Source organism: Mustela putorius, unplaced genomic scaffold (assembly GCF_011764305.1).
Source record: "Mustela putorius furo isolate JIRA1106 unplaced genomic scaffold, ASM1176430v1.1 tig00003988_pilon_pilon_pilon, whole genome shotgun sequence".
Classification (NCBI taxonomy): domain Eukaryota; kingdom Metazoa; phylum Chordata; class Mammalia; order Carnivora; family Mustelidae; genus Mustela; species Mustela putorius.
The window spans coordinates 14360519-14387663 of NW_025422127.1; the positions used below are offsets into that span (position 1 = coordinate 14360519).

Below are 27145 nucleotides of genomic sequence, written 5' to 3' on the forward strand. Positions count from 1 at the left end.
TTCAAGCAAACAGAAGGCAGGAAGAGGTGAAAAAGAACAGAAAACAAATGAAACAAAAATAAAACAGCAAGATGGCAAATTTAAATCCAAACATGTTTATAAATAAATTAAATGTAAATAATCTAAGCACTCCAATTAAAAGAATGTCAGGCTGGATTCTTTTTTGGTTTGGTAGGGGGAGGATGAGGGAGGGGTTGAGAGAGGATCTGAAGCAGGTTCCATACCCTAACAACTATGCGATCATGACCTGAACCTAAATCACGAGTCGGATGCTCGACATGGTTGGAACTGGAGGGGATTATGCTAAGTGAAGTAGGTCAAGCATAGAAAGACCATTATTATATGATTCTACTCATATGTGTAACATAAGCAATAGCATGGAGGATCATAGGAAAGGGAGGGATATCTGAAAGGGGAGAAATCAGAGAGAGAGATGAACCATGAGAGACTATGGACCCTGGGAAAAGAACTGAGGCTCTCAGGAAAGGGAGTGGGGGGAGGGAGTAGCAGGATGATGAGTATTAAGGAGGGCAAATGTTGTGATGAGCACTGGGTGTTATATGTAACTAATGAATCACTGGACACTACCTCAAAAATTAATGATGCACTTACTATATAGTGGCTAACTGAACATTAAAAAAAAAAAAAAAGAGTTGGATGGTTAACCAACCAAACCACCCAGTTGCCTCTCAAGCTAAATTTTTAGAAAGTCAGATCCAACTAAATGTATTCTATACGAAAAAAAAAAAAAAAACAAACCAAAACAAACTTTAAATTTAAAGACATACATAGATTAAAGGGAAAAGAATGAGGAAAAATGTAACATGCTGTATTGGTTTTCTGTGGCTGCCATAATGGATGATTACAAATGTAATGGCTTAAGCCATTCAAATTTATTATCTTACAGTTCTGTAAGTTAGAAACTTAACGTGGGTCACTAGGCTAAATCGATGTGTCAGTAAGGCTGCCTTCCTTTCTGAAAACTCTAGGCAGGAATTGGTTACCTTACTTTTTCCATCTTCTAGAGACCACTCACATTCCTTGGCTCATGGTTCCTTCCTCTATCTTCAAAGCAAGCAAAGCAGGTCTAGTTCTTCTCACATCACACTACCCTGACCATTCCTTTGTAGTCCTACCTCCCTGTGACCACAACCACAAATGGTTCTCTGCTTTTAAGGAATCATGTGGTTAGAATGGGCACAGGTGTGCTGAGGACAAAATCCAGGACAATCTCCCCAATCTCACTGTTCTTAATTTTAATGGCATCTGCAAAGTTTCTCTTGCCATGTAGGGTAATACAATCACAGTTTACTGGGATGGTATATGGATGTTTTGGGGAGCCATTGTTCTGCCTACCACAAAAGCAAATATTAATAACGGGAAAGCTGGAATAGCTATCAGACAACTGCACATAGAACATTCATCAAAATAGACCATAAATTAGACTTTTAAGTTCCAAAATTTTCAATTAATCTTACAAGATTGAACTCATATAGATATGTTCTCTGACCACAAAGGAATTAAATTAGAAATGAATAATAGAAAGATTTGCAAAAAAGGAGAAATTTAAAAATATTTTGCATTGAATAAATATGAAAAATTGGGATGCAGATAAAACAGTGCTTGGTGGAAACTTCAGAGCTTTAAGTACTTATACTAAACAAGGAGTAAGTTTCAAGGTCAACAGTCTAAGCTTCTATCTTAAGAAGCTAGTTTTAAAAAAGCAAATGGAAACAAAAATAGGTAGAAAAAAAGAAAGATAAGAGAGCAAATCAATGAAATAGCAAACGGACAAACAATAGAGAAAAATCAATGACACTAAAAACTAGTTATATGAAAATATAAAAATGGATAAATATTTAGCCAGACTGAGTTTTAAAAACACCCAAATTACCAATATCAGGAATGAAAGAGGAGACATCATTACACAGCCTACAGACATTAAAAGGCTAATAGGAACATATAAACAACTTCATGCCAAAAAGTATGGCAACTCAGATGAAATGGATACATCATTAGATTACGACACACATACTGACTTGAAACAACACAATTCATTATCTTACAGTTCCACAAGCCAGAAGTCCAAAATGCATTTCACCTGGCTAAAATCAAGGTATTGGTGGGATTGCATTCCTTCTGGAGGCTCTGGAGGACAATCTGTTTCCTTCCTTTTTCTATTTTTTATATGCCACCGGCATTTTCTGAATTTTGCTTCCCAGATAGCAATTGCTTCATTCTGACCTCTGCTTCTGTTGTCACATCTCCTTTCTGACACTCTCACATCCCCATTACAAAGGCTCTTATGATTACATTGGACCCATCCAGATAATCCAGTATACTCTTTCTATTTAAAGATCCTTAAATTAGGGCACCTGGGTGGCTCATTTGGTTGGACAACTGCCTTCAGCTCAGGTCATGATCCTGGAGTCCTGGGATGGAGTCCTGCATCAGGGTCCCAGCTCCATGGGGAGTCTGCTTCCCTCTCTGACCTTCCTCCCTCCCATGCTCTCTCTCACTCCTCTCTATCTCTCGCAGATAAATAAATAAAATCTTTTTTTTTTAAAGATTTTATTTATTTATTTGACAGACAGAGATCACAAGTAGGCAGAGAGGCAGGCAGAGAGAGAGAGGGAAGCAGGCTCCCTGCTGAGCAGAGAGCCCGATATGGGACTCGATCCCAGGACCCTGAGATCATGACCCGAGCCGAAGGCAGCGGCTTAACCCACTGAGCCGCCCAGGTGCCCCAAATAAATAAAATCTTAAAAAAAAAAGATCCTTAACTTGATCACATATTTAAAGTTGCTTTTGCCACGTAAGGATTCACAGGTTTTGGAGACTAAAACAGACTATAGCACATTCACAGGTTTGGGAGACTAAAACAGATATCTTGGGGTGATCATTCTGCCTACCAGAGACACAAATTACCAAAATGGATACACATTTTGAAAAACCCCCTATCTATTAAAGAACTTGAATTTGTATTTAAATATCTTCTCACAAAGAAACCTCCAGGTTGGAATGGCTTCAGTGATGAATTCTGTCAAATGTTTAAGGAAAAAAATGAACTTCGACTCTTCATACCAAATACAAAAATTAACCTAAAATAGACCACAGATCTAAACATAAAAACAAAAATGGTAAAACTTTCAGAAGAAAACACAGGAGGACATGCTTTTGACTTTGAGATAGGCAAGGAATTTTTAGATAGGATGCAAAAAGCATGAGCTAGGAGAAGAAAAAAATGGTAAGATTTTCTTTATCAAAATAAAAACCTTTGCTATTCAAAAGACAATGGTAAGAAAGTGAAAAGGCAAGCCAATGACTAGAGAAAATATTTGTAATATATGCATCTGACCAGGATTGCTTTCCAGAATATATAGAGAACTCTTACAATCAATAGATAAGAAAAACAATTCAATAGAATGAGTGGGCAGAGAAAACAGGTAAATGGCCAACAGCACCTGAGAAGAAACTCAACAGTGTTAGTCAACAGAAAAATATTTGGGAAAGCCATATTAATATACTACTACCCACTCAGAGTGATAAAACTTAAAAAGCCTAAAAATACCAAGTGTTAGTGAGGATGTAAAAACACCTGAACCTTTCATACACTGCTGGTGAAGATAAAAAATAGTACAACCACTTTGGGAAACAATTTGAGAGTTTCTTATTATGTTAAATATATATTTAGTATATGACTCAGCAATTCCAATTCCAGAGTTTCTCCCCGCCAAATAGGTCCACACAAAGACTTGTCCGTTATGCTCATCCACAACAACTTTTTTCAAAATAACCAATACCCAGAAACAACCAAAATGTCCACATTTAGGTGAATGGGTAAATTACGGTTTTTATCCATACCACACAAGACTACTCAGAAAAAAAAAAAAAAGAACACACTATTGATATCATAATAGAATAGATGAATCTCAAAAGCATTATGCTGAGCAAAAAAATACACAAAAGAGTATATATTTTATGATTGCCATTTATAAGAAATTCTAGAATAGGCAAAACTAATTTATCTTGACAAAAAGTAGATCAATGGTGGACTGAGGCTGAGGCTAAAAGCAACTGACTGCAAGGGGCATGAGGTTACTTTTTATAGTGATGCAAATTTGGATCACATGGGTATATGTATTTGGCAAAACTCTTTAAATCTTGCATTCAACGTGGATGCATAGTATTACATTTAAGTTGTAACTCAATACAATTGATTTTTTTTAATAAACAGGAAAAAAAGCGCCAAAAAAAAAAAAAAAGAAAGTACTTGGGCCCCATTCCTAGTGATTTCAACATAGCAGCATGGGTGCCTGAAACCTGCATTTCAAACAAGTCCTATGGATAATTATGCTGCAGGCTATTTTATTTGTAGAATTAGTATTGTCTCTATGGGCACCCAACTCATGGAAAACAAACTGACTAGGTGAGTAAAGAAAATTCAGAAGAAAAGTGTTTGAATTTTTATGTGCCCTCATTCCATCCCCCCATTCCATCCCCCAACCTTCATTCTTTAGTTGGAATACTGATCACTACCAAAGGATCCTCTCCCAACTGTTGGCTCAGCTATGGATAGGTTCTTTCACTCATTCTTTATAGAAGGAAGTTTCCTCGGAAAATAAATGGGAGAAAAACAAAATAAAAACACACACTGGTACAGAAAAACCAATGTATTTGCAGAGCACCTATCCTTTCCCATAAGGGCATTATAGTCTGGCACCAGATGGACCTGGCTAACCCAGCTCGCTGGACACGTGGTATCCACAGATACGCCTACCCTGGGGAAACAACAACCATGTGGAGAATAGAACAGGAGAATAACAGATAATGGTAAGAGCACTCACAGCCCAGAGGAAAAGGTCATTCTTCTGTCAAATTAGATTAAATCAAAGTTCTCTATTTCCATCCCTTAGTCTTGTCCTTCTGTCTGACATATCTTCTTCATCTTCTGCTCTCCTGTTCTGTCTACCTGGTGAAATTTTCCATCCTTCAGAACCTAGCTTGAGTAACACCTCTCCTGATCAGACCACCAAACAACTGCTCCCTCCCCTGAACTCCTATGAAACTTGGCTGGAAGAGCTCTAACAGAAATTCTGATTTGCATTTTAGCTATTTAGGTGCATGCCTTATCTACTGTACTAGATTATAATCTCCTTGGTTATGGAAATCATAACTTATTATCTATGCTGGGTATGGCCTGCCTAGTTCCTAGTACATTACTTAGCAATTAGTGGGTGTTACATGTACATTTGTTGTAGTAATTAATGAATGATTCAGTCCATGCTGATTCATATCTCTGATCTTTTGCTCCTGCTGTTCCTCTTTCCAGGAAAATCCTTTCCACTTCAAGTGTTACTTTCCCCAAAAGGTCTTCCCAGATCCCAAGCTGCTGGGCTCCTGTAGTACTCTGGGCATATTTCTATCTTATAACACACAACCAGAACCATATATCGAAGTTAAATATTTACTACCTGTTTCACCTACTTAATTGTAAGCTTCAAGAATCCAAAGATTCCATCCTAGTCATCTCGATCTTACCACCACCTAGCCCAGTGTTTGTAGGAGAATGCACTGCATAAATGTTTTTGTTTTTGTTTTTTTTTAATAGAACGATCTCTTCAGAAGTTTCTGGAAGCCTGAGCCAGGACACACGGTGTAAGGTTTTACAGGCGAGATAAACAGGACACCAGGCGAGGTAGGCACAAGGCACGATTTATCAAAGGCGCTCTCCTGCGAAGTTTCAGGGCTCAGGAGAAGGGGAACCAGAAAAGTTGCATCCGGAGGATGTGGGCAGCCTCCGGCAAGGCACCCCAACTCTGGAAAGAGGAGTGGGGAAGTCACGCTGGGAGGGGGTCGAGTGGGTCTTTTATCTGGGTTAAGAGAGGGAATAGGTTCACAGCCATATAAGGTACGGTATTCGGGGGGGATTGGAGGGTTGTGGGAGTCCTGATGTTCTGGTTTCTTGCATAGGTATCCGGTTACTTGTGGAGACATGACCTAGGCATACATCCTTATGGCGGGAGAGTCAAGGTTTAAGAAAGGGGGGGCCTCGAAGATGGTGGACCAGCGATCATTTCTATTGTTTCTCCTGCATTCCCAGAGCCGCCAACCCAACACACAGGACCTGGGTTTATTTAGTTAATGTTCATAGTAGAGTGGCTGAGACTGTCCTGAGGTCTCATTTCCTGAGAAAACCCAGCATAAACAAACTTCGCACTCTAAGTTCCCTCTTGGCTGAATAAAGAAGGACTAGATGATCTCTAGGGTCCCTTATAATTCTGTGATCCTTGTGTCCCAGGGAATTCCCTAGCAGAATAGGTTGTTGAGTACAAAAGAGGCAAGTGTGGCCTCTCTCAGAAGGCCTTTAAGATGACCCATAACCTCTGGGATGGTTGGACACAGGAAAAAGAATGCGACCTTTCAGAGTCCCATGACTTCCTCGTTTCAAATATATTTCTCTTCCCTTTGCCACCTTCTCCCCCCCCCCCCTTCTCCCGGCCTCTTCCTCTTCTTTTTCTCTTTCCTTATCTGCTTTTCTTCTTCTACCCATCCCACGGCACTCTCCCAGTACCGCTAAGTCCACCTCACCCGCTTTCTTTTGGTCTCCCGATTTATCTATCTCTGGTCCCCTTCGTTTATCCTGCTCCCCTATCCACTCCCTCGCTCATCTCCCTTCTCTGTCAGCCCTGCAGGAACCTGAGACTCCTCACGAAGCCTGGAGGTGGGAGGGTGGGTGGGTGGACCCTGGCGCGGCGGTCCCGCCCCTCGGTGCGTGTGTGAATGTCTGTGTGGCCGTGACGCGGCGCCGGCGGCGGCGGGGAGGGAGGTTGGGCCCGCTGGAGAGGGAGGCGAGCGGATTGCTGGGGCTGCTCGGCTCCTGCGCGCCCTCGCGCTCCCCGCCGCCCGCCGAGGCGCAGGCAGGGCGCAGGCGGCGGCGGGCGGCATGGAGAGCCTGCTGGAGAACCCGGTGCGTGCCGTGCTCTACCTCAAGGAGCTCACGGCCATCGTGCAGAACCAGCAGAGCCTCATCCACACCCAGCGCCAGCGCATCGACGAGCTGGAGCGGCGGCTGGACGAGCTAAGCGCCGAGAACCGCAGCCTGTGGGAGCACCAGCAGCTGCTGCAAGCCCAGCCTCCGCCCGGGCTCATCCCTCCGTCGCCAGCCCTGCCGCCTGCCACCCCGGCCACCGCTGCCGCCGCCGGGGCCCAGGAACCTCTCCAGAACCACGGACAGATCTCTCCCGCAGCGCCACAGCCCGCGCCGGAGCAGCCACCGCTTCAGCACCACGGACAGCTCCTGGCGCAGCCCCAGCCGGGCCCCAGCACCAGGGCTCACGCACCTCAGTCGCCCCACCAGCACCCAGTGGCGCCTGGGGCCGTCGCCGACAAAGACAAGGAGCGGCCCCCGAGTTGTTGCACTGCTGCTGGAACCCTCCTTCAGCATAAATCCCCCGCCGCCCTCGGCAAGGGCGTCCTGAGCAGGAGACCCGAGTGAGTGGGGAAGAAGGGAGGCGGATTGTAGTGATAGAAAGGGAAGCAAATGGGTGTAAGAAGGAGATAAGGGGGAAATTGGGATCCCCTAAGAGTCTGAAGGACTAGGACAACCTGAAGTGAAGAGATGAGAAGATGTTTGGAGGTAGAAGTGTGTCAAGGAGATTTGGGGGGAAAGAGGGATTGATATCAGTGTTTGAGAGGTTTCAGGGGATGTTGGAGCAAAAGAGAGAATCCAGACCCTTACAGAGGGGCAAAGAAGGGAAGAAATGGGTTTTTAAGTGATTGGGGATATCAGAAACTGACAGATTTTAAAGGGGACAAGATCAGAAGGAAGTTGTGATGAAGATTACACTGAAAAAGAAAAAAGAAGAGCTGAATTTTTTTTTTTTTAAGTTAAGAAGAATTTGGAAGGGAGTTTAGGTAGTAAAATTATTTGAATGGAAAGAGACAGAGGTTTGGCAAAGATGCATGTTAAGAGCTTTAAAAGGTCCAGGAAGAGTAGAATTGGGGTCTGAGAAAATTTAGGAGGCAGGGGATAAGGCTGAAAAGAAGGAATGATGTGAGGAGGCAGGGGTTCTGGGGATAAAGAAAGAGTGGGAGAAAACATTTCCCAGGGGAATGAGTCTAGCTCTTTCACTGATGCAGTGGGATCAAAGCCAGGAGTGGCTCTTAGAGAAAGCTTACTCTGCTGACCTGAGTGGGCATCTTTCTTCTGAATCCCCACAGATTCAGAAGACACAATGCACCAAGCCAATGGAGGACTCAGTTACAGCATGAGGACTCAATCTGGCTATAGCTCTTTCCCTCTGACTCAAGGAGGATTTCTGTGCAGGATGGTTGGCAATTGTGGAAGGGGAACAATGATGAGAGAGAGAGTCGGCAAACGGAGTTGTTGGCATTTGGGTGTTTAAGTCTCTCTCTGTTATAGCTGGTGACTGCATTCTTGTTTCCACTTGGTTATTTGGTGATATTAGGAATCTCATGTTGGGTCCTGAGAGAAAGATACTCATTAGCCCCCAGTGAGGGACTCTAGGACCTCAAGCTCTTTCTTTACTTTCAATGTCTATGAGCCAGGGACATGGGAAGAAGAGATGAAAGAGGACTGGAATGTTCTCTCCTCTGTATTGGGCATGCTGTGACATATCAGCTTCCTTCCTCTGAGTATACAGGTGATGGGAGAACTGCATGGAAGAACGGCTCAGGGGAAATCAGTACCTAGTCAGCACTTGACACTGACAATGGTGATGTTACAGGAGGAGGTGGGTGGGGGTAGCAGGGTGGAGAGCCAAGAATCTCATCTCATCTAGTCTCTGCATGTTTCAAGTCTGCAGATACTTGTGGGGATTTGGTGTATTCCTTCAAAACTCATTTTCTCCTCATATCTATGTAGTTAGAGAAGTTGGGGAAGGATATGTTAACTCATAGAGAGTAGACTTGACTGGAACCATGGTCTCCTAGGGGTGAAGACCCAGGATGATCTGACTTGGCAGACCTATAGCAATTGCATCAAGCCCCCAAAAGGTGCAGCCTTCTTCCCCAGCTCCCCCAATGGCTCATCTGTCCTTCTTTCAGTTTCAGTTTTCTTTCCTTATCTGACATAAAAAGCAGAAAGTCAGGTTTCCCTCAGTGCCCAGGATTCAATAAGACAATGTTCTTACAAGGTGTTATGTGGCTTTCCCCTAAATAGGGGGGAAAGACCTATTTCATTTGTTTTTCTGGGGGTTGCTACAGCTTCCTGATAATTATGATTCTTCACCTGCTTCCTCTCCTCATGCCCTTTGGTATCTCTTTTCTCTTCCCCACATTCTCTGCATCTCTTCAGGGAACCATGAGCAAAAAGGGTTGAGGAAAGATCATTTTTTCTGGGAAAAGGAATTTGTTGTGGCCCCCAAAGTAGCTTGAAGAGCCCCAATTCTTCTGCCCATAGCGCCTTCATCTTTCCTTCTCCTTTGTCCTGTTTTTGCTTCCCATAGGAGCAAAACAAAAATAAGAAATAATTAGAATGGTAGAGGAGAGTGAAAGTTGTTAAAAATCTCTCACCTAGGAAGTTGTGCCAGGCACTAAGAGGTTAATACCCCAAGTAGCCCCCTCCTTCCTCCAGCTCCTCCAGTGTCTCCCCTTGCTCGGAGCCTGGACACCAATTTACAGAGAGAGCATCTTACCTCCTGTCTGCAACACTCTCTCCCCTTGGATGTGAAATCATGGACATCTTGGCTGGCTGAACACCTTTTGTGCCTTTTGTGCCACTCATTCCTCCCCACTGTTTCGCTGAACTTCAACCCAAGTTTCCCCCACAGAACCTCAGTAATGACTCACTGTTGCTGATTACATTTGGCCCCATCTAGATTCTACCCCTGATCCCCATTTTTTATGGCTATTCTCCTCTGCCCATATCTCTCAGTGGTGCAGGGCTGGATGCAACCAGCAGGCAGAGATCTTTACGGGTAGAGTGAATTGATGAGAGGAAGAACAGAGCCAGCAGCCCTCTCCTTGATGTTTCTTCTGGGGAGCTCCCTGCTGAATCAGTTCTCTACTGGGCACGCTGAAGTAAGAAGAAGACATGGCAGATGAGGTCTTCTGATCATAATTTTACTGAAATCCTTTCTCACTTTTTACTTGCCCTTCTCTGGCCTCATTATAGTAAAGATGGGGCCCTGGGGAGGTTGCTGAGGGTTGGGCGAGGGTTACATGGGGCCAGGCACTGTGTTAGATGCATTATCTTCCCACACAGTTTGTCTCTTGTACCCAGAGCTCCTCTTCCTGCCCAAATCCAGGAGAGGCAAGAGCCCCAGGGAACCTGGGCCCGGGAAACAATGCATCATTTAATTGTCATCAGATCTGCATTATTATGCAGCCTTGCCTCTCTCTCTTCCTCTTCTTCAGCTGAGGGCATAGGAAGGTGGTGGCCTTAGAGGTCAGGCCAAGAAAGTGACGATGAAGGAGTGGGTGAGTGCAAAGATATCACGGAAGAAAGACGCTGGAGGGGTTAACGTTCTTTCTCTGCATGCTTCCTGGCTTTTGCTAAGCTCCAGCCCCCACTGCTTTTGCCTCTTAATGAAAGCAGCTATCTAGCTTCCTCCTCTTTATTTTTTCAATCAAGGCTCACAGCATCTACAGAATTGATTAACCCCTTCCTGGCTGGAGTCAGAGCCTCAGCCTGATCTGGCAAAGCCTACTTCGTGCCGTGGAAGCACATGACCCTACCGGAGGCTACTGGCTTCCCTGGGACCACAGCTTCTCTGTCTGAACACGTATGCCCACCCAGCCAGCCATGCATTTACAGCCCATGTTCTCCAGCCCGAGGCAGGGGATTACTGGAGGCTGGATAAGATTCTTGAATTATAATTCACATTCAGCTCCTACTTCAACCCCCCCACCTCCAAGTAGTCAGGAAGTCTGAATGGCTCAGTAGCTCCTGTCCTCTCCTCTCTTCCTTTGTCCCTCATCTTCCTCTTCTACTTTCTCTTCCTCCCTACCTTTCCCCTTCTCTTTGTTCTTCCTTCTCTCTTTCCCCTTTCTTCTCTCCCCTCAAACTCCTTTTCTCTCCCATATTTTCTTCCTCCTATCTCTCCTTTGATTCCACTTCCGCAGCCCAGTGAAGTCTCCTTTTCGCTGCTCTCACCCTTTAAGCATAAAACAAATCTTGGGTCACTTTTTGAGTTCCACGGTGTCATAATGACTGCAGGCTGAAGGACAGACAATCATTAGATGCGCTTTTTAGCCTGTTGTCTAAAATGCTGATTGGAGCAGGTGTCTCTGTCCCCACTGAGTCAGGCTCGTCCGCCTAGAGATGGTGGCTCCTATGTGGCCCATTCTGAGAGCTACTAAGAGAGTGTGAATGTCTGTCTGTCAGTGGAAAAACAGGAAAGAAGCAAGCAGTCTCTGTTGACATACCTGAAACATATATCTAGAATCATCCAAGCAAGTGTAAGCAGATTGCTGCTCAGTCTATCAGAACAGAACAAGGTGACAAGGAGGAGCATACTGAGAGCCCAGAGAGAAGGTTTTCTTGGATGGAGTCAAGGGTTTATGTCAGGAGGAGTAAGGGCCAAGGGCAGCTGGAAGGAGGATGGAGACCCAGAGATTCAACTCATGACCTGTGCTGCATATGCATATCGTTCCCTCTTCGGACAGTACAGTACCCCCAACCCTAATCACTTCCCACCAGGCTAAACCCTATCAGCAGAGTAAGAAGAGCCTTAGCACTCAGAGTCCTTGTCTACCTGTGGCTGGAAGGCCTGCTTGCTGAAGAAGCAACATGAAGGCCAGTGCTCACCAAACTACCTGCCTACCCTCCTTTTCTCCTCTACCCCCAGCAAGGAGAGGAATTCCAGCTGGGAAGCCGGAAAATGGGGCCAGAAGGAAGGTTCACCGAGCGGAAGGAGTATGCATCCTTTTGCTCACCCTGAAGCTGGCACAAAGTGGGCACTTGTAAAGATTTTCTGTTCCCTGCTTGCCCAAGAGCCCAGACCTTCCTCCCTTTCATCCAAAAAGAACACAGCTCAAGAGAAACGAGTCACCCCTGCCTCTGGGAAAACCCACTGTTCTCTGTCCTCCTCACCAGCTCCCAGTGCCTTGCTCCATTCGAGTTCTCCTTCCTCACTCCAAAGCCCTTCCCGAGCCCACACAGCGAACACCATAAGGGCCCCATGAGACCATCCTGGAACATTCTCCTGTTGGCTTGAAACCCAACAAGAGGAGCAGTAGTTGGCTCTGCTGATGCAGCAGATATCTGTGTGGCCCGAGTTTCAAAGGTCACTTACGAGACAAGGCAGATGGAGTCAGGTGTGGGGGGAGAGCCAACAAAAGCGAGAATGATCCTGAAGAAGAGGGGAGAGCTGGGTCCAACAGCTGGACATGTGGTCTGGAAAGAGACTTGGATCCTGAATTTAAATCCCAGGTAAAGATTTTTAGACAGACTGACCTTGCTGGGGAGCCTCAACACTTCTCACTGGGGCCCAAAGATACTCTCAGTGGCCCTGGACATTAGCTAAGCAGCAGCTTGGTGTGGGGGTTCTTAGTAAGAGGTCCTGGGGACACTCTCATTGCACCTGGCAGACCCCCAAGTGCAAGGCCATCTGGCAGGATTTCCAAGCCTTGGGCCACTGCAGCACCTTCTTCCTCAGCTCCTGGAAAAGCACAAAGGGCAGGTTCTCACCCAGGCTGCAAAGGGTTTCTTGTTTTGAGGGAGGAGAATGGCGGTCATCTCCATTTCAAGGAGTGAGGGCATTAACAAACAAAAAGGGTGAGGAGCAGTAGGAGGGAGAAATTTTTAGACTTTTCAGGCTGAAGGGAACTTAAGGAACTAAAGAATCACAGAATTTTCAAGATCTAGGTAGTTAAGAACATGGGCTTTGGAGTCAGGCATCTCTGGGTGTGAGTCCTGCTTTATCCCCTACCAGCTGTGAGATCTTATAGTCATTATTTACCTTCTTTAAGCCTCTGGTTTTTTCATTTATAAAATGAAAAGTAACATATACTTTGAAGGGTTGCTGTAAAGCTTAAAAATTAAATGGTATCATTTAAAAAATATTGTTCTGGAAACCTAATAAGTGCTCAAGATATTATAGCATTTCTACAGATAAAGAACCCAGGGCTCATCCCCAGTCAGACCACAATGAAAGACCTGAAACCAAGTTCAAGATCCCTTTCCTGCTTCCAAGCCAGCTTCCTACATGTGCCCTTTTCTCATCTGCCCCTCGCTCTTCGGACAGTGCGCACCCAAGCTATTTCGTTTGCACGCATGTAGAGCTTACCTTCGAATACAGCCAAGCAGGACAAATCCACCATCCCTTAGTGATCTGTGATGGGGTCTCACAACTTTATTGTTGAGAAATGCCTCCTTAAGCTCAACTGAAATGTCTTCTGTTGCATTTTAAGATGATTTGCACTTCTCCTAAGGACATCAAAGGGATCACCCAATGCCCCGTGGTGATAAGAATGATCTTGCCCGTTTTCTAAATGGGGAAGCCACAGTCTCCTCTAGTATATGAACCTGTTGAGGATAAAAGTAAGAGGTGAGGGGAGTGGAGTCTGGGCCAGGAGAATGTGTCCCAGTTCCCTGGAATGAAACCTACATGCATTTGTCCAAATTTTTCCATCCTGGGAATTTTGAAAGGGCAGCCCTGTTCTTTGCAGCTCTTTCTGAGGTTCGAAAGTTGAAAACAAAAACAAAAAACAAAGCCCAGCAGGGTTTGCCTGAGGAAAGAACAGCCTGATGTGTCGTGGGACTTGGGGTGGTGGGTTGAGGGAGAAGGCAGGGAGGTTACGGGAGGATTCTACTTTCTCGGGTCAAGGCTAGATAAAAGAGTTTCTTCTCCTAAGACTTCCTTAGATGAAATGCCATCTAAGAAAAAACAAAAAGCAAAAAACAAAAACAGAACAGACAATGGGCTTCTGACATTCCCTCCCAGGGCGGTTGTGGCTATGAGGCCACCACAGGCAAAGGCGGCCACGGGTGGCCCTGGGAGCAGCAGAGGCCCGGGCTGCTTTGCGGTGGCTCCTTGGAATATCCCATCTGGGAGGGTTATGTAACTCTGCAGGCCCGGTGTATATGCTGAGTGGTACCTTTTGTCCCCAGCAGGCAGGCAGGCGACTGTGGACTGAGGCCACGCACGCCTGTCCGAGCGCCTCCCCATGCTCTGTGCCGGCACTGGGCCCTTCCCTCCAGGCCACAGTTGCAGGGGTGGGAGAGCTTTTGGAGCTGGGCTAAGGTCCTCCAGCCCCGCTGGGAGGTCAAGCAAAGGTCAGAGCTAGAAAGGGCCATGGCTCCAAACTTACTGTGGCACGTGAGGCAACTATGGCTGGAGAGAGAAGTGACTGGTGTTTCCAGATGAGTTAGTGGTGGAAAGAGACCTAGAACTCTTCCCCTGGTGCACTTGACATTATCCAGTGACGGGCCCCCGTAGCTGGTCAGGACTGTCCCGTGGATGTACGGGGCCAGACCTACAGCTAGTTATGGGAACTCAGGGGTCCCAGGGAGGTCTCTACCTTCCAGAATAGCTCGCCTCTGCCAGAAATTCCACAATTAGAGATTCCTTTCAATACTTCAAGTTTATCCCCCTGGTTAAGATGCAAATTCTCCTAGGACAGGAGAAAAACAACATTTAGCTCTATCAGCCTTTACACTTCAGCATGAAAGAGTTCTGATGTGAGCAGTGTCCAAGAAAGGATTTGATAAGGGAGGGGGGGGGTGCCATGGCGGCACTGGTTGACTAAGAGACAGAGCAGGAGGCTCAGAAGGAGTGGAAAGGTTCACAGGGGAGGCTGTTGAAAGCCTAAATGATTTTTATCTCTGCCATATTTTGCAGGGATTTGGAATTGCCTGGCCTGGACCTGGCAAGCTGAATGGCAGGGGGACCCAGGGCACTCCCACATTGGCTTGCCTCGGAAAAGTGATTATCTTGGCTGTAGAAGGGATACTTGCCCAATGAGCTTCATGGGTAAAAATCATTCGGCAGGAATTTAAGGAGCATCCTGATACGGGGTAATCTCTTTTGATCCTTTCTAGGATCTTAGAATAATTCTCTAGATGGCAAAATTTCACACGATTCTATTGGGGTCTGCTGTGAGGTTGGGAAGAGGTGGGTGAGAGCGTTAACAGGTGGTAGAGGTTGGGGTTACCTGGGCCTGGAGAGAATGGGGGGTGAGGGGCTAACTCAACATCTAGTAGGAGCTTGATAAATACTGCTTGAAGAAACAATCTCCTAATATGTAGGTCCCAGGCAGGCTCAGCAATCATTGGGTGGAGGGAGGTAAGCATAAGGTGTCCAGGCTGAAGAAGATCTCAGCTGGAGGGAATCTCTACTGGGGGAGGAGGTTGTGCTTAGTTAGGCCCCAAAGCCCGGAGTCTGCAGCTGAGCACAAGAGAGAAGCTGGATGAGAGGCTCAGCTCTTAAGGCCAGCTGGGGAGTGAGGGCCACATCAGGGCTTCTCCCACCCCAATCCTCTCCATGAGCCTGCAAAGGTCTCCTCTCCCTCTGCCGCCAGCCTCTAACCCTAGACCAGTCCAGTCCTTCGTATGGGAAACCGTGTTAAGGATTAAGCATGAGAAAGCCCTTTGAGTATTTCATCTCAGTGACCCTGCCCCAGGCCCATGGCCTTGTCAGAAGCTTGAACCAGGAATAGGCAATCGGTCTATGATGATGGGAAGGAAAGGAAGCCCAAGATGTGGCCATGTCTCCAGGTGGAAAGAGAAGAGAGAGAGAACTGGATTCTGGCCTGAGGGATGAAACAGGGACCAGCCTCAGGCTCCAGGCCTCTTACTCCTATTTCTTGACCGGGCAGTGTCAGCTCTGTTCAGGGAAATGTCAGGACCCCGAAGGGAGGGTGAGCAGGTGTGTATAAGCATCAGATGTGTTCATGGTTACGGCTGTGCAGAGGTGAATGTGTTACTAGGGGTGGGGGAGAGGGATCACAGCATACACCATAAAAAGATGAGTGGACCTTATGGCAAAACTCAGCATAGGTCTTCCTTCTGCTTCCCCATGACTCCATGGTCTGGTTACACAGTCAGGACTCTGGGTTCTCTCTCCTTTCTCTGCATGACTCATTTCGTCTCTCTTGGCTAGCCAGTTCCTTCTGGGTCTTCCCCTCTGTAAAATGGGGCGAGTCTACATGCTCCCACCCCCCCCCCCCCTTGCAGGTGTGAAGGGGACCAGGTTTCTGGAAGCTGCCAGCTCCTGGGAAGAAGGTTGCCTGAAGGGTGGGCAAGGGCAGGGGTCAGGGATCAGAGACTCTCTATTAAGGTATTGTGTTTGGAAGCTCAGACACCCAGCAGCAGGGTGATGCATGGAAAGCTGCGCTGTGGTTTTCCCTGGACCAGAGTTGGCCTATCTCTGGCCAGGGAGTGGCACCATATGACCTCTCTGGGCTCTGGAGCTGTCAGGTTCTACCAGCTGTCTCCCTGCTATGAGGAATGCACTCCCACCCCAGGCAGAGAGGCAAGGGAATTCCACAATCTCTTCCTTGATAAATGATTCCAATGCACCACAATTTTCATTCAACACATGAATTCAACACAATGATTATTTTAAAACGGCAACAGCGACAAAAACTCTACAAAGCGGTTGGGAAGCTCTTGCTTGTGTCTAGTTTCAGTGTATCCTGGCATAGTCTGGTCTTTACAGAGATGTCCCGGATGCTTCCAAATTGGCTAGGTTGGCATCTTTGACATTCTTGGGGCTATTTCCCTCCTATGAGCCAGTCATGGAAGGCTAAAGGGAATTCCAGAACTAGGCAGGTCCCTGACCCAGAAGCCAGGCCCCTCAGTCCTGGTGGCTGTACCATCCTCACAGACCCCAAATGTAAGCTTGGTGCAAACCCCCCCCTTTCTCTGGGCCTTGATCTCCCCCCCCCCCCGATCAAGGGGGGACCATCACTCTTTGCCCCACTCTTGGACTGTCTCCCCTAGACTCACTAAGTCCACGAGAGGCAGAGCTGTTGAGAGGTTGCGGCAGCATCTAGGACCTGGCTTAGACTTACGAAGTGACTTCCGAATGGTAAGAGCCTTAGGAAGGGAGGTCAGGATGGGGGACAAAGGGAGAATTCACGCTCCCTTTCAAAAAGAGAGAGAGAGAGAAAGAGACCCCTGCAATGTAGGGTGGTCCTGCCCTGCAGGTGGGGGAGGGACAAGGTGGATTCTGTAGAGGTTTCCAGCTTAAAGCACGCCAGGAAGTTCCACCGGGTTCCCTCCGGACTTCGCGTGACAACTGGGAGCAGGCTGGAAGGGAGAAGTCGGGAACCAGGAACCCCTCGCTCGGAAAGCCTGGGGAAAGCCCTTCCTCCCCTGGCCGCTTCCCCGGGGGCTTCTCCGCGGGGAGGGTGCGCGCAGCCGGGCTTTCGGCTGCGTGGGCGAGTTGGCGAGCTGCTCACAGCACGGTGGAACCTCCGGCCCCCGCACCGCGCCCGCCCTGCGCCGAGCTCCACGCTCCCCCGCGGGGGCGGGCACCCCGACCGGGGGAAGCCGCGCCTGCCCCCCCCCCGCCCCGCCTCCCGCGCGCACGCGCCCCGCGCCCCCGGCCCGCCCCCGCCCGGCGCATTGCTGCTGAGTCACCCGCTCCGGAGGCGCAGCCTTGGCACCTGTGCGCTCGGGCTCGGCCGCGCCCGCCACACCCCCGCCCCCTCCGCCCGCCTTCCGGGGCCCCCGCCGGGCTCGCGCTGCGGGCCTTCGCTGGGCTGCCCCGCCCCTCTCCCTTCTTGCTTCGCCGCGCTCCTCGACCCGTATCTCGAGTGCGGCGGTTCCCCGCGGTCCGGCCCCGCCCCAGCCCCACGGCCTCCTCCGACTGCTCCCGGCGTGCGCACCGCCGCCCGCCCACGGCGTCTGGGAGCGCCCCCCGGCGCCGCTGCCGCCCGCGCCTTCTCGCGAGCCAAGGGGCGAGGTCGGGGCCTCCGTGCTGCGTCACCACCCGGCCGCTGATGCTCCTGCCGCCGCCGCTGCTGCCTGCCCCCAGCCCCAGAGTAGGATCGCTCCACGCCCCCTTCCCCTCTGGCGCGGATCCTTTCCCAGCCCTCCGTAGGCCCCAACCCAGGCTGTTGGGCGTGCATTCACCTGGGGGAAGAAGGGGAGAAGAAGGCATGGGCGCAACTTCGGGGATCAGGCCGGTGTCACCTAGGTCCAGCTTCTACACAGCATCCACCTCCCCTGGGTACAAGCCTCCCTCGTACCCAGACACGTGGGCAAGAGAATCCCAGCTGTATCTCAGCCTTTCCATGGTTTATATTGTATTTTATAGAATCACTTAGCCTTAGAATTCTGGCGCAACCTATGATGAGGCATAATCGTTCAGAAAGTGGCACTGGGTTTGAACCCGCACTCGGTCACGTGCTCGCTGCCATACTCAGCAGTGACAGTCTTGGTTTTCTCATCTGAAACGGGGATGCACATACTCCTAACCTAGTAGGACTGCAGGGAAATAAAGAGGTCAGGCCAAAAAAGCGCCAGGCAAGGCGAGTGCCTGCGGGCAGTGAGCACTCAAGGAGGTATATTAGTTGCTGTTCTTTGGGGACCTTCGAGGCCAGAAAGTGCTTTTCGAAGGTAGAGGGCTCTCTTCCTTATCCCCCTTGTCTTCCAGAGGGCTCAGAACAGAAAGACTTCTCATTGACAATCCCTCCAACCCACTTATTTCCACTGTCACCCCCCAGAAACCACCTCCCCAGAAAAGTTAACGAATTCTCATGCAACCTTCCAGGGTTATTCTATGTGCCTTCAAGCAAACACACACACACACACACACACACACACAAATATATGTATATATTTGTGTGTATGTGTGTGTATTATCTTTTACACAAATGACAGTAAACTACATGCTGTTCTACACCTTGCTTCCCCCCCCCCAATAATATGTCTTGGTGATCCTTCCATATGCAGTATAAAGAAAGCTGCCTCATTCTTTTTAATAGCTGTGAAGTATGCCATTGGCTGTGAATCTAGGTTCCTTCTTGCCTACTGAGAGTTTGGAAGGCAAGCTCTGGGTAGCCCAGCCGTGTAATCATTCGGAGGTGTTTCTCTGAGGGGTGGGTGGGTAGGCAGACATGACCTAGGAGTTCCATTTGAACTTGGCCCTCCAGTTGCTGAGGTGTGCTCCTGCAGCCTCCTCCAGACACAGATCAGTTGCCGTAGAAAGAAGACTCCGGAAACGTGCCTTCTTCCCTGAAGAGTCTTCGCCACTCTTTTAGCTTGGCTCCCTTTGTTGCCCATAGACATCAAGGTTGGGGGAGCTGCCAAGGTATATAGTCTCCTTCCCACCAGCCAAAGATGAGTCCGGAAACACCACCCATTTCAGGAAGTCTTCCTGAACTGATCTGAGGAGGAAACTGAGTTTCCCATTACCTCTCCCCCTACTTCCCACCTCAGGCTGAGCCTAATCCAGGCCTGGCTAAGAATAAAGTCAATTCTTTATTCCTTGGTTTAAAAGTGCTTATTTTCTTCTCTGTGTAAGTATGTAGTCATGATATGTCTGTTCTTCCACCTAACAAATACTCGGTACTCTACCATGAGCCCGTTCCTACTGTTCCAAACACTGGGGTACAGTAGTGAACAACAAAAAAAAAAAAAACCCTCAACTCTCGTCAGGAAGCTGACAGAAAAAAAAAAATCAGCAAGATTAAGAAAGAGAACATGGGTTGCATCTGATGGGGTGAGTGTTGTGGAGAAAAATAAAACAGAGAAGGGGACCTGGGAGTAAAGGGGAATCACAGCTTCAAACAGGGAGTCCTGGGAAGTTTTCACTGAGAAGATAACATCTGGGCAAAGACTCAGAGCCTGGGGGTTGGGGGGTCTGAGAAATCTGGGTGGGGGAGTGAGGATGGCAGAGGCAAAGCCCCCTTGAGGGACTGAGGGAACAGCCTGGTTGTTGAAGTAAGACAGGAATGGAGGGAACCCAGGGAGAATAGTCTGAGGCAAAATCAGAAATGTTGGTGGAGGGTTGCAAAGTGGGAGAGTGCAGGGGTGCAGCAAATCTTGTAAGAGATGCTACAAATGGGATCCACCAGGCTGTGTTTGGAAATGGGTGGGGATATGCTAGTTGCCACAATGGCTGGCTAGGTTGAGGGGGAGGTGTCGCTCCCCCAGCATTTGGGGGCAAAGGCTATGCCAAACAGCCAATAGAGCACAGGACAGCTCCTGCAGTGAACAATGTTCTTGTCCAAAATACCAGTGTTCTTTGTTGAGACACGCTGATAGGGTCTTGACGTCCATTGTGATGAGTTTGATTTTGACTTTAAGACAAACCCGGCTAAGGGGTGCTTAGATGGCTCAGTTGGTTAAGCATCTGCCTTTGGTTCAGGTCGTGATCCCAGGGTCTGGGCTCCCTGCTCAGTAGGGAGTCCACTTCTCCCTCTGCTCCTCTCCCCACTCACATGCTCTTTCTCACATAAATAAATAAAATCTTTAAAAAAAGAAAAAGAAAAATTAGGTTAAAAGGAACCTTGGCTGCTGGGTTGAGTTTCTGTTTAGAACAGCCCGAAGAGGAAGAAAGCTAGAAGCAAGGAGAGAAGACAGGACATTGTTGCAAAGTCCAGGCGAGGACCTGGGGTGGTAACAGTGAAGGTGGCTATGAGTGGTCAGACCAAGGATTAGTGTGGCATGTAAGAGAAAGGGGGATTGGACGTGAGTTCAAGAGTTTGGGCGAAAGTTACTGGAAGGGGGAGATGGGGAGATCTGGGTGGGGGGAGATTTCAGGAGGAGTTTCAGATATGTTAAGTTTGAAATGCCTCTTATGGAATGCCTGTTGGACACTCAAGGTTGAGATGATTGGTAGGCATTTGGAATGGACTGGAGATATACATTTGGGGAGGCTTTGAAAGCCTTACTGGATATCATCACCAAGGAGTGAGAAGACTGAAGAGGACCAGAGGTGGAGACTTAGTGCACACCGGTGTCAAGAGAAAAGCTGGAGAAGCATGTGGTGTCCTAGCAAAGAGGAGTTTCAACCAGGAGGGCAGGGACAGAGAGATAAGCCCTGGAGTAGAGCAAGGACCGGGAGAACTGCCCATCAGCCTTAGCAACGTGGAGGTAATCAATGACCTAGCTCTGATAACACAATCAGGGCAGAAGCCTGATTAGTGTTGGGTTAGGAGAGAAGGGAAAAGAGACAAACCAACCAAACGTGATGTGTGGACCTTGAGCAGGTCCTAATTCAGACCAACCAACTGTAAAAAGACATTTTTAAGGCAATCAGGGAAATGTGAGCACCAATATTGGAGAATTATTGTTAATTCAGTTAGGCATAATAATGATCCCATTATTATATCTTTTTAAAGTTCTTACCTGTTAGAGATACATTCGAGCTAAAATAATCTAAAATGGGGTATGTTTTAAAATACCCCAGCAAAAAATATTGGGGCAGGAGATTAGTAGAATGCATGTTTGAAATTTCCCTAATAAGTGTAAGGATGAGAGAAGAAGAGGAACTGCAGACAATGAGTGCAGAAAACTCTTTGATGAATTTTCCTATAAGGAAGAGTAAAGGAGCGGGTTGATAATTGGAGGGGGCCCTGAGTTCAAGAGAGAAGATTGTTCTGGAGGGTGGGAGGAATAGCACATGTGTTTCCATCAGCATGATGGGCAACTCCACTTGCAGACCGTCTGCCACAGAAAGTCCTATAGGGAAACTGAGGAAGGTGGCATCACTGACTAGAGAAAAGTCACAATAACTTAATGAAGCAAATATTTTATCATGAGCTTACACTGGGCAAGGACTGTGTTAAGTGATTTACAAGCTTCTCTTGATACGTGTTCTGATACCCACTACAGCTGCGGGGTGGGGCATGAGGAGGTTAGGTGACTCGAGGTGGTGCCCACATTCAAGCCCTAGCAGGGTGATTGCGACAGTTGGTGTCTTCACCTCCACTCTCCACTGCCTTCCCCCAGACGATGCGGTAACATGCATCGGGCGGCCAAGAGAAGTTTTTCAGAATGCACTTGCTGTGGACTTCGCCTTGGAGACTGTCATTCACTTGGGAGTTAGTGGAAGGAGGGCGACCAAGGGTATTTACATGAAGAGCTCAGAATGCTGCTCCCTAAGAACTATTAGCATAGATCGGCCCAAGCTCACTCATTTATCAACATGCATACACAAATATTCACATGAGTGCTGTGAATAATTAGACTAGCTGGGGGCTGGGAAAAATGAAAATATAATGAGCTATGCTGTACAGGAGCAAGGAAGTGGAGAGAGGGGAGCTCAGTACCTTATTGTTATTTAAGGATGGAAAATTTATTTAGGTTCCTCAAGGGCTCGAGTCCTATCTATACGTTCATTAGCCGGTAGTTATTGAGCACCTACTGTATGTCAGGCTCTGCTGTAGGTGCTGGGGATTCATGGCCAAAGACTCTATCATCGTGCAGCTCACGTTCAAGAGAAGACAGATATTAAACAAGACTATATGTGCATATACATTCATAAGGGCTCAGAGGGAAAATAAGGGGATGACAGGGGGGAAGGTGGTTTTGGTAGGCAAGACCTCACCTAGGAGGTGACATTTAAGCAGAGAGATTAAATAAAGCTAGGGACAGAGCCACATGAAGATACGAAGGGAAAACATCCTGTGCAAAGGCCCCGGGGCTGGAAGAAATGGATGTGTTCAAATAATATAAGAAGGAAAGTGTGACCAGAAGGCAAGGGAGTGGGGGAGGTGGGGTTGGAGGTTAAGATGGGCCTTCCAGAAAAATTTGTGGAGTGGGAGGCTAATAGGAAGTCATAGGGGCAAAACTTTAGACAGGGCAGTGATGCAATGCCCTACTTTGGAAACCAGAGTGGGAGGTTCAAAAGGCAGAAGAGGGAGGGGATCTCAGCAGAAAGTTCTAGAGTGCTGTTCACAATTATCTGCTATTCACCCATTCATTCTGTCTTTCAACAGCATGTACTCATTTCTGCTGTGTGCGAGGCATTTATGTACATCTATCATCTCATTTGATTGACAGAATCCTGAAGGGAAGGTATTATTATTCCTCATTCACAGATGTGGTGACTGAGGCTCAGAGATGTTGAGGTGGCCCACCCAAGGTCACACAGTAAAGTGGGGTCTTCAAGTTCCTCGTGCAAGCTTCAGCCTCTTATACCCAGACATAGCTTTCTCCACTCTAGGGGAGTGTTCTGCAGTGTCGGAAGTGTCTGCCCTCAGCAAGGTCCGATCAGGAACCTGGCTCAGTGTTCAGGGACAAAAAGGTTGATGGCACCATGCCCATGTGACAGTTGTTCATGTTGCTGCAGCTCTGAACTTGGCCTTTGGCCCGCTCCTCTCCGTCATGCCAGGCAGGACTGGGCTAGAGGACTGGCCGAATGCCACCCACATGTAGCCACAGATGGAGGATTTGTAGGTCCCCATGGGACATCATATCCTTCCAGGGCCCACGTGGTCAGGAGGTGGTACAACATCCTTCATCTCGATTCTGTGTGTGTGTGTGTGTGTGTGTGTGCACGTGCATGCACATGACTGCTCTTGGAGGGCTGTAGATACATGTGTAATGCATGTCTCGATATCCAAGGGGGAGTGTGTGTGCATTCATGTATTTGCGTGTGCATAGGTTTGGGGAATTTCTACTAAGTGAGTGACTTGGGATGCAGTTAGGACCCATGCATTTTTATAAGGGTGCTGGATGTGTTCACAGAATGAAGAATGCGTGTTAAGGAGTGTGTACACTTAGGTGTGTGTGCAGTGAGGGGCATGTGTGTATAGTTACATGTATGAATCTTTGCTCTCCCAAACCAGTGTCTACAAACACATCGAGTATTAGTGTGTAGCAGTGGTTCCTGCTGTGGGTATGTGACTTGGGTTGGTGCATATGAACAGAGCGGCTGGCGAGGAGATAGTTGAAGTGTGTGATTGGAAACTGGCTGAGGTTGTCTGAGGTTTTGTGTTGCTGTGTAACTCTGAGTCTGACTGTGCCATGGAGGGCAAGATCAAGGCTCTTCCATTCACAGCCCAGAGGCCACCTCTCCTGCACATACCTGCCATGGGGTTGTGGGACATGGCATGGAGCTAGTCTTAGCTGTGGGTTTGTAGGAGGTCATGAAGACTCCCTTAGCCTTAATTTCCTCATCAGGTATATGGCATCAATATTAACATTAATTATTGTAATTATAATATATAGCATTATGACTTTTACTACCATTATCCACTAAGACCCTTCACGGGACTTTCAAAAATGTTTTGTAAATCAGAAACACTGACCAATGCAGTCATTATTATCGACCAGGATCTGCCTTCACCCTTCCGGGAAAAGCAGTGCTTGCCCACCATTGACTAAGGGTTGGGGAGTAACACCGTGCAGGCATGTTTCTCTGTGGCAGGCATGGGCTGGATGGCCCTGATCCCATCCTCTCCAGCTGGCTTTGCCCAGTAGCCAGGCACCTGTCTTCTAGGTAATAAAGATCTCTCGTAACACAAGCTGGCATGATGCAGCCGAGCGCCCGGCTCTGTAATTCCCTCTGAGCCACCCCGCCTGGCACTGGAGCTCTCCTGGCTCCTCGCAAAGGCAGCTGGACCTCAAACAAGTAGGCTTCAAGATTGGCCACTGAATGGCTGTGGACTTGCGGGCTGGGCCACCCTGCTGGGCAGCAGGAGGCTGGGAGACTGAGAAGAAGTCCTGAGGGCTCCAGGACTGGGCCCGGGGCAGGGCAGGGCGTGTGGACGGAGGAGGAGGCTGGGGCCTCGTGGTGCACTCAAGTTAGAGACCGAGTTTCCTAGTCTGAGTTAAGTTTCCCGAAGGTTACCAGGTTGATGCCGAGACTGTGTGATATTAAGCAAATATCTTGTCTCTCTGAAACTTTTCATCTGTAAAATGAAGATTTAAGTGAGGGGCGCCTGGGTGGCTCAGTCGGTTAAGCATCTGGCTTCAGCTCAAGTCATGATCTCGGGGTGCTGGAATGGAGTCCTGCGTCGGGCTCCCTGCTCAGTGGAGAGTCTGCTTCTCCCTCTCCCTCTGTCTCTCCCTTTGCCTCTGCCCCCTTACTTGTGCTCGCTGTCTCTCTCTCTCAAATAAATAAATAGAATTTAAAAAAATAAAATAAGATGAGGCAATGTCTGGAAAGGGCTCAGTACTCCTGCATAGACAATAATGGTGGTGGACATTTCTCTGAGGCATGTACTTAGGTCTTTGTTTCCATGAATGCACGTGTTTTCAAAAACATGCGGGCTTAATTCCCCATTTTTCTCCAGCGCCCTCAGTCATAGGGACTCAATTCGTGCATCGAGTCATCAAATGGTATCTACTATACGCCACGAGCCAGGCTGCCTTCTGTCCTGGAGGTAGAGGAGAACGGGTCACCGGTGCTGCTCTGTCCCGAAGAGCTCATCTAGCGTAGGGAGATGCAGGGATAGGGGATACAGCTTGGGAGAGAACTGAGAGGTTGGTGTGGGAATCCAGAGGCAAGCGGGTCCAGCCCAGGCAGGGACAGGGGCAGGGGCTGAGGCCAGCGGAGCTGGAGGGCAGGCACAAGAACAGCAAGGGAAGGCTTGGCAGGGTCACGCCTCGCCGCTGGGCTCTAGAGGGCAGGCAGAATCTGGAGATTGCTCGAGACTGAAGCAACCTGGGATCTCGGGATGAGGTTTCCCTCCTGTTTCCTAACGGTATAAATCAGAGCTGGATAGGGGCTGTGCCATTCCCCTACAACATTACCGCAAGTCTTTGGAGCATGCAAACCTAGGGCCGGGCAAGGGGCCCTCTGGGTCTGGGAGCAGCAGGGGTGTACCGGCTGAGTCAGGCACAGCTCCCGACACCTTAGATATATTGGTTCATTGAGTCCTCACCATAATCCTTGAGGTAGATGCCATTAGGATCCTATTTTACCAGTGAGGAAACTGAGGCTCAGGCAGGCCAACCTGTTAACTAGAAAGTGGCAAAACCAGCTTTGGACTCTGGACTTTCCATGCCCCGAAAACCTTGTGTGGGAGCGACATTGATTTCACCCCTGCTACGTGCTAAGCATGACACTAGCATGACATTTTTTTTTCCTAAAGATTTTATTTATTTATTTATTCATCAGAGAGAGAGAGAACATGAGCAAGGGGAGCAGCAGGCAGAGGGAGAAGCAGGCTCCCTGCTGAGCAAGGAGCCTGACTCAGGACTCGATTCCAGGACCCTGGGATCATGACCTGAGCCGAAGGCAGATGTTTAACAGACTGAACCCCCCAGACATGGGTTATCAAACCCCCCGACATGGGTTATTTTGTTGGATCTTCGCAATAACTCTATGGGGTGGTTTCCTTTATGACCCTCCCTGCTCAGAGCTGAGAACTCCGAGGCTGCAGGATGTCAGATAATCTGTCCGAGACCCCCCAGCCAACTCAGTGGAAAGGTAGTGCCTGACTGCACACCTTCCCAAACCTCAAGCCTGTTCCCTGTCCATGGAACCACGCTGCCTCCTGTGGTTTAAGGGTCCTGGATGGAATTCCTCCCTAGATCATGTGGCAACCTCACTGCTCCACACCGGTATGCTCCCGGGACCAGAGGACCTTGGGTCAAGGCTGGTTCCACCCCCTTACCAGCTGTGTGACCTCGAAGCATAACTACACCTAACCCACAAGGTGGTACCAAGGTCAAACAACGTGTCAGAAAATGCCATATAAACTGTGAAGTGCTGAAATGGAAGGAACAGACAGCCGCACTGTGTGCCCACCACCGCGGTAGATGCGATAAGGAAGGCACTAGGCAACACAAGCAAAAATAAACAAGTGGGATCGCAGCAGACAAAAAAGCTTCTGCTCAGCAAAGGAAGCCGTCAACAGAGTGAAAAGGCAGCCTACAGAATGGTAGAAAATACTTGCCAATCATATGTCTGGTGAGGGCTTAATATCCAAAACATATAAGGAATTCATACAACTCAGTAGCAAAAAAACAAGCGTCTGGTTGAAAAATGAGCAAGGGCACCCAGGTGGCTCAGGCAACTAAGCATCTGACTCTTGATTTGGGCTCTGGTCATGATCCCAGGGTCCTGGGATGGAGTCCCTCATGGGGACTCCCTGCTCAGCGGGTGGTCTGCTCTCCCTCTGTCCCCACCACCCCCTGCCCCCACCACCTCTGTGTGCTTTTTCTCTCTCTATATCAAATAAATACAATTTTTTTTTTTTTTTAATGTTAGAGATAGAACTACCATAGGATCCAGTAATCCCACTTCTGGGTATTTATTTGAAGGAAATGAAA

The 27145-nt window shown here is 48.2% G+C and overlaps 1 protein-coding gene across 6 annotated transcripts in view; it reads left to right on the forward strand.

Moving 5' to 3' along the window:
* Window positions 1-6825: 6825 nt before the first annotated feature.
* IQSEC3 (IQ motif and Sec7 domain ArfGEF 3) overlaps window positions 6826-27145 on the forward strand; it is a 100889-nt gene continuing 80569 nt past the window's right edge. For all 6 annotated transcript variants that reach the window (XM_045071606.1, XM_045071607.1, XM_045071608.1 and 3 more), the window contains exon 1: window positions 6826-7494. In XM_045071606.1, coding sequence (XP_044927541.1) covers window positions 6947-7494 — 548 coding nt within the window. In that variant the 5' untranslated portion in view covers window positions 6826-6946. The remainder of the gene's footprint in view (window positions 7495-27145) is intronic.